The sequence below is a fragment of the Akanthomyces muscarius genome, chromosome 2 (assembly GCF_028009165.1).
Source record: "Akanthomyces muscarius strain Ve6 chromosome 2, whole genome shotgun sequence".
Classification (NCBI taxonomy): domain Eukaryota; kingdom Fungi; phylum Ascomycota; class Sordariomycetes; order Hypocreales; family Cordycipitaceae; genus Akanthomyces; species Akanthomyces muscarius.
Window position 1 is genome coordinate 4,133,786 of NC_079242.1, and position 14,667 is coordinate 4,148,452.

Here is a 14,667-nt window from a genome sequence, read left to right on the forward strand (position 1 = left end):
CAGCCGCCGTTCAAAATCGATGTGTCCGACGCTGACGGATCACAAAAGACCGATCGATTCATCATTTGCCCACCGTCGTCTGCGTGGCTGGAGAAGTTACGGCAATCACAATGAACGGAAATTTTTATAGGTCGGAGGGCTTTGCTTCAGAGATGAGTATATTAAGCAGCAAAACAAAATCCAAAAAGGTGAACAGCTAATATATAGAAACCCGGGCCTGGTTTCCCAGCCGAGGCGAGGGATCTGACCCCTTCTAACCAAGATTGTAAAACATGACAAAACAACAAGATGCAAACGCCAACCGTCTGTTCCATCAGAAAACAGCATGCAGAAAAGCTCCGCTTAAAAAATAGCAAACAACAAAGAGCAGGGTATCAATCCATGGCGCTCGCCTTTCCTCCAAGTCGAGTCTCCTTCCTCAGTAAAATTGGAACATCACATGCTCGCATTATAAATATGTTCTCCAGTCTCCTTCCATGTCAATAAAAGCTCGGGTGCGCCTGGTCGCAATGCAGTTGTAAAGCCGAAAACTTGCCGAAATATGGTTTCGGCGAGCCACCCTCGCAAATCGTGTACAGGAGGGCAAGGCACAGCAAGTCATATCATTCCGCGTCTCATCGTCAACATAATTAAGAAGAAGCGGAACTAGTCTCTGTGGTCGAGGGGGCGCTAAGGATCTCTTGCACCCTCTGCATCTCAAGGATCTGCTCCTCTGTAGGGTCATCAGAGATCCAAGGGCCCTTCTCGTCGTCGGTGGCGTTCAGGAAGCCCTCGGCGCGCTTCATGGTCTGCACGTCCAGGTCTGTGACGTATGCCTTGTCATCAGACAGCTTAAGGCGGACCTCACGGTCGGTGGATAGCATCAGATCATCCTTGGCGAGGCGACGCTTACCATCAAAGACGGCCATGATGCGCTTCTTCATGGTCATTTGGCCCTTGTCAAAGCCCCAAGAAGAGGGATAGTCCTTGCGGTTTTTGCGACCACGTGTCTTGGCAATGAGAGGAACGCCGCCGCGCGAATGGGTAATGCCGCGCGACTTGGAAACGCCGTTTGTGAGGGCCATCTTCTTCTTAGGTGAAGCATTGAGGCGATCCTCGCCGTCGTCTTCCATGTCCTCATCGTCCTCATCGTCCTCATTTGGAGTAGCATGGTTCGAAGGGGTTGTGGTGGGCAAGTTGTTCTTCTCCAGAGTCTGGTGAACGCTGCTGTCATTCTCAACCTCAGCCAGGCGCTGGGCGTTGATGGCTTCGGCGGGGTCCTCCTGCTGAACAATACGCAGAACACAATCGTCCAGATGTTCGTAAAAGTCCTGGGCGTTGGAAAATGTCTGCGAGCAGGTACTGCACTTGCCGGTAGCATCGGCAGCATAGCCGGTGAGCTTCTTGCCGGGGTTGACGGCGGTGGGTGCCTTCTTGCGGGAGTTGGGTGGCGTCTGCTCGACACCGTGGACCGTTGTGAGATGGCGCTTGAAAACGTCGGCGCGGTTGAACGACTTTTCGGCGGCCGAGCCGGAGCCAGGGCAGAAGCCACACACCATAGTACCCTTGTAATGAGTCAGGGTGTGGCGGTTCTTGTCGTACTTGCGAGCAAAGCCCTTGATGTGATACTCGCAAGTCTGGATGGGGCATTTCTCAGGGCGTTCAGTTTGGTGGGTGAGCATGTGCGCCTTGAGGTCCTTGAAGACTTTGCCACAGTCGGGGTAGGTGCAGCGCTGACGCTCCTTGGTCTCGTCGCCGGAAGCATATTCGGCAGAGCCAGGCGAGATGAAGCCGCCAGCCATGCTCTGGCGCCGGCCGGCGGGGTCCATGGGAGTGCTGTAGGGGCTGTGAGTAAAGCCGGCTTGGAACGAGCCATTGTGGAGATATGGCGAAGACGAGCTGGTGCGCATCATCGAGGGTTGCGGCGAAGTAGCGAGCGAGGGAGAAGCGGGATATGGGTGGACGGGCTGGTGGAAGCCAGCGTCATATGGCGAGAAAGACATGGGATTCTGCTGTCCAATCTCAGGGTGGATCAGCGAGGGATCTGGAGCCGGGTTCATCTTGTCAGTAAAGCTGCCACAGCAGAGCACCGGAGTGCGATGAATCGATGAAAGAAATCTATGCTCGAATAGAATTGCGTCGCAACGTGTGTGATCAAAGCGAAGGGAAAGAGCGAGGAAGAAAAATGACGGTGCAAGGTGTGGCGCGGAGAGATGTGGACGTGGCTGGAGCTTGCACGGAGGAAGAGGGGCCCGACTATGCGCAACGAACTAGAACGCGTGGTGACGCAGCGGGTACTGGGGCGCTGGACTTATGCACAGACTGGGGGGCAGCCACGGCAATGTCTCGGCGGGACAAATGACCCGAAGCTCCTCTTGGAGGAGGCGATTTGGGTCGGGGGGATGATGTGAGGTAATGAAGAAGATTGGGCGAGGGGGAACAGGGTGATGTAGAGTCAAGTTCGACGTGAGGTTTATGAAGACGAAGGCAGACGGAGGAGTGCCGGAGGGCAGGAAGAGGCTGAGGATTCGCGCTGCAGTCAGAGAGCCGCTGCACCAGCGAACTTTCGGCGACCCAGGATGCCGACAGAGCGCTGTATCAGTACTGATCCGCAGGCCTCCCGGCACCAGCGGCCGGTTGACTGGACTGGTAAATTCCAACGGGCCAGCCAAAGGCAGGTGTGGCACAGGCTGTGCTAGTAGCCAGCTGAACCTGCCGGGGCAAGCGGGGATTTGTGGCTCGGCGATGCACGCTAAGCCCACCTGAGCTTCCCGCACTGCCTTGCAGCAGAGCGGCACACGCACACACACACGGTGACGCTGCCTCGGTACCACATTTGCGCAATAGGCAGGTAGGCAGGCAGGCAGACATGACGCCAAACACGTCTCTTGTGTCTCTCGCTTGAGAGCAATTCCCGGTATCAAACGAGACTAGGGGAGGGAACAGAAACAGAAAGGCGCCAGACGTTGCGCTAACCAAGACAAACACTGGGGGGACAAAAAGCAAACAAAAAAAAAAGGGGAGGGGGGGGGGGGACTCACCAACAAAGGTCTTGGGGTGTGTAAAGTCAAACGTCGACAGATCATCCACGTTGGAGCTCGAGAACGTCGGGTAGTCACCGCCCGTCATGTAGTCGCCCACAATGTTGGGTTGCATGTGTGCCCACTCAGGAACGCCGAGGTGGCCAGTATGCGACTGTGGTGATCCGACGACAGAGGACGGCGCCGACGGCGCCGAGGCCGTTGACAGGCCCGATGACGACAATCTCATGTCGCCGTCGTCGGGGTATGTGCTGGAGGAGGTGCGGCTGTTGAGGACGTAATTTGGGATGCCATTGTCGGTGCCGTACATGGTCTGGTCGAGATTCCCCATGGTCGTCGCGAGAGAACCGTGGTATCCGCTGTAGGCGTCGGCGGTCATGCTCATGTTCATGGGGCTCGATGTGAAGGCAATGTTGTGCGAGTGATCGGAGTATCGTGCCATGTCCTTGTCGTCCTGTTGCAGGAACATGGTAAAGCTTTGCTCAGTCATTCTGTGAGTTGTGAATGTGAGACGAGGCGAGTTCGGTGGCAGCGCGTTGGTATCGGAGTCGCAATCAGGCTCGGGGCCCTGATTTTCTGTGAGCCTCGAAAGAGAACTCTTGTTTGTCGATCTCGCCAGAGACGATGGGAGGAGAGAGAAAGAGCAGACGGCAGGCGCAAGGTTATCGCATCCCACGGCCTGTCTAGTCTAGGACGTCAAAGGGTCGCGATTCTGACGGGCGAAGCCGGAACTGGGTCTAGGAATCCGGAGAAGCTTCTTGGCCAGCAACCAATTCAAGATTGTATAAATCTGGAATGTTGCGGAGAAGGACAGGAGCGAACGTATGCGCAACGGCCGTGTCAACAAGCGTTGATGGCGGGGGGGGGGGGGGGGGGGGGGGACGAAGATTGTAGTGGTGGGAGACGGTAGATTGTGAGTCGAGCAAAGCGTGCCAGCCCAACAAGATCAAGTTTGGTCACTTGAAGAGTTGTATAATGAGGGTATCGAGTAGTGACGAGATTGGAAACCCAAGGGATTGGAGTATGTGAAGAAGGCTGCGGGATGATGCGGGTTGGGGGCTTCGACGTAGATATAGACCCGAAGCCATGCAGGACGGACCATGAGCGGATCTACTCTGTCTGTCTGGGAGGAGGGAGGGGGGGGCGTCAGAAAACGAGATGCTAGTCAGTGACGAGGAACTGTACATTGGGGCACAAAAGAAGCACCAGAAAGAAACGAAATGGTATAACCCAACGCCCTGTAGATAGGGCAGAGAGCAGCGTACACGCCAGCGAGCCAGCCGTGTGGACTTCTCTTGGTCCCCTTTCCGCGTGTACTTGCTGTGAGGGGGGGGTGAGAGTTGGTGTGGATAGCTACTAGACGTCGTGGGCCAGAGACGAGAGCACCCCGGGAAGAGGGGGCGCTTCGCACAAGCCCACGCTAAGAGCAAATCAACCACAACTGGGGGGGAGGGGCGTGTACCGGTTTGTCTAGGACTGGGGTGGTGCGCGGTGGGTGTGGTTGCTGCTGATGGTACGGAGCACTCAGTTTGTACTGGCAAGACTGGGTAGTGACTGTGATGGTGGATGGGTGGGCGTAGTGGATGGACGAGAAAAATAGTTTTGGTGGGTTGCTTGCTGGCTTGCTTGCAACGACCTGTGATGCGACGAGATCTAGTGCTCATGGTGTTGTTTTTTTTTCTTCTTCTTCTTCTCTGAACGAGGCATGGTTTCTGATTCACCTGCACAACTCGGTATACAATCTGGGCAAAAGGCGTAGCCCATGTTAATGCGCCTCCATCAGGCAGTAGTTGGGCGAAACGAGAATTGGCCCTTTCCATCCTCCCACAAGGGAAGAGGGCCAAGGCTTTGGCAGTAACCAGAGGAAGCTAAAAACAAAAACGCCCCGTTCTGCGCCATTGTGGGCGGAAAGGCAACCGATGCGAGAAAGGACACAGGAGGCCTTCTTCTCTTCGGGCTTAGCGAGGCCAGTTTGGTTGTTGTGAGTGAGGCGGCCAGTGGGGAGAGAGGCAAAACGCGCCAAAACAAAACGAGATGGTGTGAAGGCGAACCAGCACTGTGATCTCCAGCGGTGCTAGTACCTGTACGGAGTGTGACAGCGCGCTGGTACCAGTTTCTCGGTGACAATGATGGGACGATGACTCCCACCTCCCAAGGGGACGGGTGACTTTCGCTGGGCTCCCCCCCGACCCCCTGGTCAAGTGCTTGTCTAGCCACTAAAATAAACCGGACTCTTTTCCTGGTACAAACGGGTTGCCCTGTATCCATTGCCATGCCCCTGTCAGTACAGTTACTTTGTACTTAGAGTTGAAGCCAAATGAGTGGAGAGCTCTTCGGGGCAACCTTTTACACTGACTGAGAAGGAAGGCCTGTTAGACGAGACAGACAGCCAGATACCAGTAGATGGCAGGCTGTTCTAGCGACGTTCAGGCCGCCGTCTAGCCTACTCCCCCCCGCTGTCGCCGAGCCTACCAGTGTGCCTTGTCATTGACGGTGTTGCCGGCCGGCAAGGACCTCTACTGAGCAGACGCCGCCCGCCATCTTGATCTCAGTCTATGCGACGACATTGGTGGCACTCTCTGCCAGCGCTCTCACCTCTTCTTTATTACAGGCAGGTGGTTGGTAGGATCAATCGCTGCTGTCTATCCTCTCGACTTACAACAACGTCCCTCAACTGTGACATGCCTCATGCCTTGTGTCTATCAATGTCTCTCGACTGTCGGTAGTTGTACCTGCTGCGGCCGCTCTTGTGGCCTTCTGCCCAAATGTAGTTTTTGAAATGCAAGGGTGCAAGACCACTGACTGACACTTGTCTTTCGTGGTATTGCTTTTTTTTCCCGCTACGCCGCCGCTTGCGCGCACCTGTTGCAGGTACGTACCGTGACGATGGGTGGCCGGCGCCCCGCCCGGCGACCACCAGTCTCCCGGCGATCGATGACCTCTGCGTCACTGCGCTGCAATGCCTATTTCCAGCGGTTCCTGTAGATTCGTTTATTCTCACAATTTGTTGAAATCGCATCCGAGACCAGTACCTTCAGTGCTCGTGGTTCTATTCCAGGTCGTATGGTACATCTCCGATGGACCGGTGTCATTCCATCGTCTGCCGTCCGGTGCATCTTTTGGTGCCTGTAATCCGGGCATCGAATTATCCCGACCGCTGCCTTCTGTCGTGACAGGCCACCAAAAATCATAGAGAGACCAAGCAAAACAGCTGTAATGCGGGCGCGTCCTTCAGTTTGGTGTAAACGAGACGAAACTGGACAAAACAAACGAGGGCTTCCTGCAGTGGCCGAAGAAGTGGCTTTTCAATTCCGCTTTGCGCCAGCACCTTTTATTTGTTTAGCATCCCTCGTCCACTGGTCAAGGGCGGTTTCGTGGCCACCATGCCGACCCTCGGTCAAAAGTGTGCCTTTTGCCCTCCTGCACTGACCGGCCCCCATGGACATGCGCCAGATGGCTCTGAGACATGCGTCTGCCATGCGAGCTGGGCACCCCTCTCCAACCCAGACTCTTTTTTTGGACCGTCTCTCGAATCGGCTTACCTATGGCGGTGCTTGGCATCCCGCTTCCCGATGGGCGCCGGGGTTCGAAGATGGTAGCAAATGTACATGCACAGTCAGGGTATGTATTGCATGTCGCACAAAGGAGCAGCATGACTGGGGATCGGGGGGAGCCAGGACCAAGTCAACGTCATTTAAACCGTGCCAAACACGGTTTGTCGTATATCGGACTTGCTACGCAGTCGGCGAGTGCGGCCTGTAATTTTGGAACTGGGTCAAGCAGTCGCCATTGTTAGTTGTGGTGGACGGACCTTCCCTTGATCTGGGATTCTACGAATATCATCTCCTAAAAAAACAGTCGCTCAAATGAAGAGAAACGTGGAATCTGTAAACGTGAAAGGAATCCGCAGTGCATCTTGTTTCTTGTTGGTAAAAGAAAGCTCATGCAGCCGGAGACGTCCCATTGAGAAATGGACTCACTGACCGTTAACGCTAGCAACGCATGTCGAGGCTTCTCCGCTCAGAACGAAGCTCTCCAAAGCCACTTGGAATAACATTGGTTATTAGTACGGATGCGACCCAAGTAGCTTGACTCCGCTATCTCGCCTTACGCTAAATATGGAGCTCTGCAGATGCAGACAAGCGGCCAGGTCCAAGGGACCGCCGGCGCGTCTCCAAGCCTCCTGGTCGTCGTTCACTTTGTGGCGCACTGCCCACTGCAGCGAATCAAGTGACCGCGACAAGGATGTGGTGAGTTACTGGAGATTTGCTGTGGCAGTTTGCTGGTCGTTGTGTCAGACTGGGCTTTTTTGTAGGGTTGTGCAATCTTCTGTCCTCTCTATGAGGTGATGTGAGGAAAACTTGGTCAATACGAGGCAACACATCTTTATTTCCTTTGACTGCCGATGCTACCCAGTAGTAAGAAACACAAGCAGTACGATGGCCGGAGAAACGTCACTCGGAGCAAATGAGTGTTGAAGCCTCGTCCAATAGCAGCCATCCTTCTGCCGCACCGGCTCCGACGGATGCGCCGCCCTAGACCCCGGCTCACAGTGGTTTCCTGTGCTGTCTCAACATCCCTTTGCTAATCTGTAAAAAATGTTTCGCGAGAGGATTGCCGCATATGGAAACTCATGTGCCCATCACACCAACCAGCCCCCCCCCGCCCAACCCCAAAGCCGTATTTCCACACGGGTTGCAAAGAGAGCGAGAGCTTTCAAGAAAGCATTCGTACCTTGACGCTGTATTGTTCCTGGGCAAGGAACAGGATCGTGTGCCTTGGCATCGGATACCCATGATCCGCGTGTTAGAAATACCTGCTCATTATATATATATATATATATATATGTATTTTGGCAATCTCCCAATCCAAAGCCTGGGCCGACCGTGCTGAGCAGGAAGAGGGCGGTTGGCACAGCTGAGGCTTGCGAGGCGGGATAAGCACTGACTGGACAGCGCCGGGGGGGGAAAACCCTTCGTGCCATGGCGCGCCAGTGAGCCGCTATGCCAAGAGGAGGTCCCAAGTGTAGCACACCACGATAGGGCGACGTGAAGTGCATATTCTTGCTCATCGCACGCGTATATTTCTGTCTTGATAGTTGGCATGTAGAAAATGCGCCGGGCAGTGAAGTTGAGCCCCTCGTCGGCAAAACATTTGTAAATAGACACGGCAAAGTATCTCCGACACACTGGTGCTGTACGAGTACCGCGCATTTGTGTAGTGCAGCATTGCAGACACATCATCGTCTAATCCACACTGTTTCTGACTTTCACGCCCCCCTTTCCGGAGGGCCGCCGACGCAATCCTACGGAACCAGTCCGCCGTGTGTGCCTGTATGTGTGTGTGTGTCATTGGCCAACCGTGATTTGGCACTGTCCAACGCGACGAGGCATAATCCGTAAACTGCTCTCGTCTACGACTACCATTTCTTGGCTGCCATTGAGCAATCAAGCCTCAGGGTCTGGGCGGCGCGGAGCCCTCCCATCCCGCTTCTGTTTCTTCGAACGGGTATTAATTTAACAGTTGGCGGACGATATTGCGGCGCGCCCGTAAGCCGCCCATCTGCCGGGACTTGCAGGCCCCGCGCCGCCGATTCAATGGGCGCGAAAGAAAAAAAAAAGCAGGCCACTCTCAAACGCACCACGTGCGCAATATCAGTGATCAATATTAAATCGTTCCTATTGATTACATATGCAGGCTGCTGTAGAGGCGTGCGCCGCATCGCTCTGCCCGCCAGTCTCGGCCTTGAATGGCGCCCGCCATGTGGCTTTTTCATCCACCGTTTCTCGCCCCCAAGGTTTCTCTTTAGGTCCCAGAAGGGTGGTACCCTGCGTCGTGTGGCTCGATGCTTCGGGGCCTGGGCTCTCTCCTCGTTCTCGCCGGCATGGTCAGGCCCACGCTTTCGAATGGAACACGCCGGCTTTGGGCTTTCGAACATTCTCTGGCTGCAGGTCTGTTTGGTGTGCATACTCGTATGATAATGTTTCCCAGGCTAGCCAGACAGCGAATCATTGATTGTCAGACTGCAACGCTCTTTGAGGGGGGGTAGTGTGATGGGCTAGGCGTGATTCATCCATGATAGGCTAGGCGGCACATGGTGCTTGAACCGGCTGCCCCATGTGCTAGGCGTTCTGGTAGGCTGTATTGCTTCTAGAAAGAATATCCTGTCATCTGGTTCACACAGTGCCGCGAACCAGGTTTTATTTCCACGAATATCGGCCTGCATTATGAGACGTTTTCCACAGCCATAAAATATGCACGTTCGGCTGGAGCGGGACATGATCTGTTTCGTGCACATCGACGAGGCTGCCTGATGACATGCTTGGAATGTGCGAAGCAACGAGATCGATGCGTGACTGAGTGCCGACCATGTCCTTGCCAATACCCCAGACTAGCTATAGGTAGCAGCACACCATATACACGAGTTCACCTGAAGCTACTCATTTTCTATCATCAGCCCACGTCTCTGCCTGCATGTATGATTTCATATTTGGACAGCAACCTTTCCGAGAACCAATATAGGGTTGGTACAAAGCACGAGACGAGGCACTCACCGAGCTCCACCAGTCAAGCTTCAGCCAGCCGACTCAGCACGTAGTTGCTGCCAACTGGCATGTCCCTCTTTTGCCAGATTAGCCAAGCAGTTAGCATATGGAGAAGAAAGCCTAGCCGATTAGCTTTACCCGTCGTCGGCTGTCGGAGGATTCCCTTTTCGTGGCGAAGCAAAATTTTATCCACACCTACAATTTTGGGACAGTGGTACTGGTGAGAGACAGGTGTGGCCGCTCCAAGCTTCGTAGGGCTGAGGCAGTGCAGCGAGTCACGCCAATAGGCAGCAATGGCAGCTGCACAAAGTTCAAGATAGAGCTCGGTACGAGTTACGAAGAGGAAGTGGGAGGGTGGTGCACATTGCACACTGCAGGGGGACATGGGCCGGAAAATTAAACTGCAACGCTTTCGTGCCCACTATGCGTGGATACTGACAGGTGATCGTCATTCGTCTAACAGAGAGACCAGGATGATAATTCTGGGATACGAAATACTGCTATTTTGTCTTTGGCTGCACATTTGTTGGCCAGAAGACGCGGACGCCTTTCTGCAGCGCGAACCAGACACTGGCTTGCTGGGCGAACCACATGCTGTTACCAGTAGAGATGTCAGTTTTAGGCGCACCCCATCGAAAGCCTATGCAGCGCGCTTTTTAGCGTTTACTGCCCATGTGCCCAGAGGGGAAACCAATGCGACAAGTCAGGCAGTGACAGACGCTGAACCAGCCAGCACCTTGACGATTCAATTTGTCGCAGGTTCTGAGAGGGGCCGAGAGCATCGAGCGTTCCCGTACAATTCCAACAAGACAAAGATGATTCGGGCTAGCGGAGGGTGGGTGTAGGCGCAGCAGTCACAGAGGGCGCCGTAGATGTGCATACACCACAGCTTAGCATGCCAAGCTTTCTTGGACCGACAGGCCGGCTACTAGTCTTGTGCAACTGTCGTTTACCCCTTTTGGATTGCTTAGCGGATAGGTGATCGATGAAATAAATTGGGTCGAGTACTACTGGCGGTCTCAATGTCCAGATTCTGAATGGACTGTGGCAGAGAGTTGAGCCTCTCCACAGCGTTAATTGCAGTATTGCTATAAGTACCAGTAGTACTTCTGGGGATTTAATGTTGCACACCAACTCGGGCCAGCCGACAGGCCAGGCAACCTCTAACTGCGAAAAGTAACTAAGAAATATACTTTGTAGTACACAAATGTTGGTCTCTTTTTGACTGTCAGACACCAAAAAGGTTGTTTGGAGCGCTTTTCCCCCACAACCCGCAGCATCCTCGTTTGGGGGATACCGACTTCCAGTAACAGTCTGTGGAATACATGGCCCCCGAGCAACGATCAATTGGACTCTGCTACTGGAAACAAGCAGCACGTCGTACATGAGTAGAAACAGAGACAGGACACGGCACGGCGGCCCCCCACACCAGACTTTACCCCGGTTTCTTCACCGATAGCCCACGGGTAGGCCTCACCGCGAGTCGAGCGCATTGTAGTGGCTTCTTTCGACTGCCAACTTTGGTTTCCTTCTCTCCTCAACCAATTCCTTGCTTTTAGTGGGAGTACGCAGAACGGGCTCACTGACATCCCGTACCCCTGGTCACAATCGGTCGGCCGGCAGGCATCCCGACCAGTCGGCAACTTTGAGCGAGACTGAGGGTGTGCTTGAGTCGTTCGTTAGTGGCAGCATCGTCTCTGCGCCTGTGCACCTTTACATTGGCTAGTCCGTCTCCACGGCGCTAGCAGCCAATTACAGGCCCGGGAAGACTTCTCCGCCCGCTTGAAGACGTTATTCTAGAGGGGACTGTCCGAGAGTGGAGATCGCCTTGCCGTCGGCTGTCGTATTTATCGCATAGAGCTCCCTCGCCTCACTGAGAGACACGAACGAGGATAGCGACGCCTGGGCCATCCTGGGGATCGGTTGGCGGCTTTCCTTTGCTGGTTTTGCTACCCCACCAAATCATCTTGATGTGCCTGCTATGAAACCAACCGAAGAAAGTCGCACCCTCTTACGCTAACTGCTTTGGACGGCGCGCCCAGTATCCGTACACGGGAACAAGAGGGTTCAGAGCGCATGTGCAGGAACTAATTATATCTCTTCTCTCGCAAGGCTACTGGCCGCGACACCCGTGCCCACTGTGACGATGAGTTCCGGCTAAAGACGGCTCCAGACGCCACGCCTATGGCCGCCCAGGACCAGAACTGCGTGGAATAGCCTCAATTTACGTCCGGACACCTGTTAATGCTCACGATGGAGGAAATAAGGGACAGGTACAGCGACAAGAAAATGCCCATTCATCTACTGTAAAAACGGGGTTCGCCGTGGCTTTCTCGGTGGTGGCGCGACTTGTTTGTTGTCGAGACATGGCCATGCATGTCCTGGAACTGAATGATCGGCACCACACCATTACTGGTACAAGCCAAAAAGCAAAACTCGCGCCGTCGCATTCCCCGCCAGCCTGGCACCTGGTAGCCATACTGATACAAAACTGTCTTCTACCAGTCAAAGGGGGGATTGGGGAAATGGCAGGTCGAACCCGGCAGCCTGGATCAAAGGAACAGGGGCAGCGGTTGTTCCCTACCAGTCCCCCCTGTCGAGCTGCGCCGTGCAGACATGCGCCCAAGGGCAGGTCGCTGCTGTCATCGGGATGATCTTGTCGTTTCGCCCCCAATGCACCCCTCCCAGCCTCGCACTAGGCCAGCCTTTCACCCAAGAAGCGACGGCCACTCATCCAGATGAGCTTTCGTCTGCTGGAAATCAATGGGTTACGCAGGCATGCGCCTGTGTACGTGTTTGTACCAGTACTGTTTGCTAGGCATTGCATGGCGCCGGAGATGCATCGCTGGATACCACCACGACGACCAGCATCGGAGCTAGACTGCTCCGAGCTATTGTCAGCCAACCTCACAGTAGGGCTTGGACCCGATGTGACTTCGTCAGAAAACCGCAATACGGTGTGCAGCCCCAAGAGTAGATATCTGGGTCTACAAGGCTTGAGGTGGAAACCGTCCTGTCGGTACTGTTACACGCCAACGTGCCGTTGCACAACAAAGGGAGGAATGATGATTTGAGCGCTGCCAAAGCCGTCAAAGGCTTCTTCTTACCTGGATCATTACCTGGAATTTGGCAAGTCTCACGGTCGAATATGGCTAAGACTAAATATATATGACCACGATGTACAAATTTTGCAAATACCAAATGTCAACAGGTGGGAACTCGTCGCCGACGGACCATTTCGGCGCCGACGATTCTCATAAGGCTACCAAGGCGGGATGATGCTGCACCATATGTTATTGTGAAGAAAAAAAATGATACTGCAGATGGCGTGCGATCTGGTTCCTCCATGGCGCATCGCTATCTGGGGTACAGTACCCAAACAGTACATCGTGAGACGGAGAAATATCCATACGGAGTTTATCGCGTCCAGGACTCACCCACGGGTTATAAAACAACACCATGCTTTTGTGCGTCTTGTAGCGGATAATTCCTGCTTAAAAATAATGAACACATAATACATATTCGATGGCATGTCGCAGCAGTGATCCGGTTGGCCGCTGCGAGGTCGACAGCCCTGCAGGGGCAGCTGAGGGGCGCGCAACGTGTTGAACAACACCAAGCTCAGAAGGGTAGCAAGTTGCAAATAGAAAAAAGGGTGCGGTGATTTCAACACCGTAGCGCCCATATCGTTGCACACCATGACGGTACCATAGATTGCAGTTCCAGCAGAGCAAGAATACTCTATTGGCGTGATTGCCCGCTTGCACATGGCTTGCCAAGCCATTGGATTCGGCGAGATTGCGTCTGTTCGTACCACCTGTGAAAACAGTCAATCACTACAGTTTCACGGTATAGGTGTCATCGTCAAGCGCGACGAACGACTTGAACTCATCCACCATGTTGAGCAAAATATGTAAATACACTGAGATTACTTGCGTGAGACGCTTGCCAGTAACATGGATATGGAGCAAAGGGGTCCCGAAGCTACAGAAACTTGAAGCCTAGCTTATCTCTTGGATGAGAATTGGACCCAAGCGGTGTCGTGGTGCGGGCTAGACAACCGTCTGACCATACGCTCAAGACCCCATCAGTTGCAAGACATTTGCCTGCTGGTCGCAAGGATCCGACGCTGAGGCCTGGATGCTGCAGGGGCGCTAGTCTCGCCTTGTTTCTACACAGCTGGGGAAGAAGACTTGGTCAGGAGGGGTCCCGCCCGCCCGAGAATAAGCTTTGAGATGAGAGACCAGGGCAACAGGGCAACAGGGCAACAGGGCAACCAGAGCGACGAGGCGTTGCAATGCGAGCGTCCGATTGGCTGGCTAGGGCGATTCTAGCACACAATCACAGTCGTCTATCCTGTCCATCCACTGGCGGCGCAAAGACACCGGCGCCGCACCGCTGGGAGGGCCACACTGGCCCAGTCTGACGGTACCCCAGTACAGGACACAACGAAATCACAAGTACGGAAACTGGCGAATAAGACGCCCGCCACGCATGGAGCCAATCGCGGGACCTTGGGGGGCCGCAGAGTCACAGCAAGGCTGCCAGCGCGGTGTCCTTCTCCGCTTACGGTTAGTGCAGATAGATGATGAGGGCAGGGGTGTGTACCATGGACATCCCCGGCGCCATGTGTATAATTAGCATGAAGGTCTGTGGCGCCCTTCCGAAAAATGGGGATTGATACTTTTGTGGTGTGCATGTCTCGGGTCTTGGCCGTGGGCATCGATGTTGGTGAGTAGGCCACAACCCACTGCTGGTGCAACGACGGCAGAGCAACTGCGACTTGCCATTTGCTTGGTGATCTCGTCTGGACCCGTCAAGGCCGCAGATTTCAGTTGACGTCTGCGGATTTTCAAACCGTGAGTGAGATGTCTGATTTCCCAGCATTTCACTGGAGTATTCGCTACTGGGTATTCATTTTACCATCTTACCAAACCACTGCGATTGACGTCAAACTATACTGTATTCGTCCTCGCGCTGGCGGCATAAATTGTCTCTGGATACTCTATATCCCTGCACAACGAAATATGGTTTTGTAAGGACCCCATCATTAGGTGTAATGGCCGCCGCACTAGACAAGGGTAGCGGTGGAGGGAGGGTGT

The 14,667-nt window shown here is 54.2% G+C and overlaps 1 protein-coding gene across 1 annotated transcript; it reads right to left on the reverse strand.

Annotated features, from left to right (window-relative positions):
- Positions 1–629: 629 nt before the first annotated feature.
- On the reverse strand, positions 630–3,510 carry LMH87_004477 (uncharacterized protein; the record flags this gene model as incomplete). The annotated part of the gene is made up of 3 exons (XM_056195698.1): positions 630–802; positions 893–2,023; positions 3,021–3,510. 3 exons carry the CDS (start codon positions 3,508–3,510, stop codon positions 630–632), a joined length of 1,794 nt encoding a protein of 597 aa, XP_056049301.1.
- Between the last annotated feature and the right edge of the window lie 11,157 nt (positions 3,511–14,667).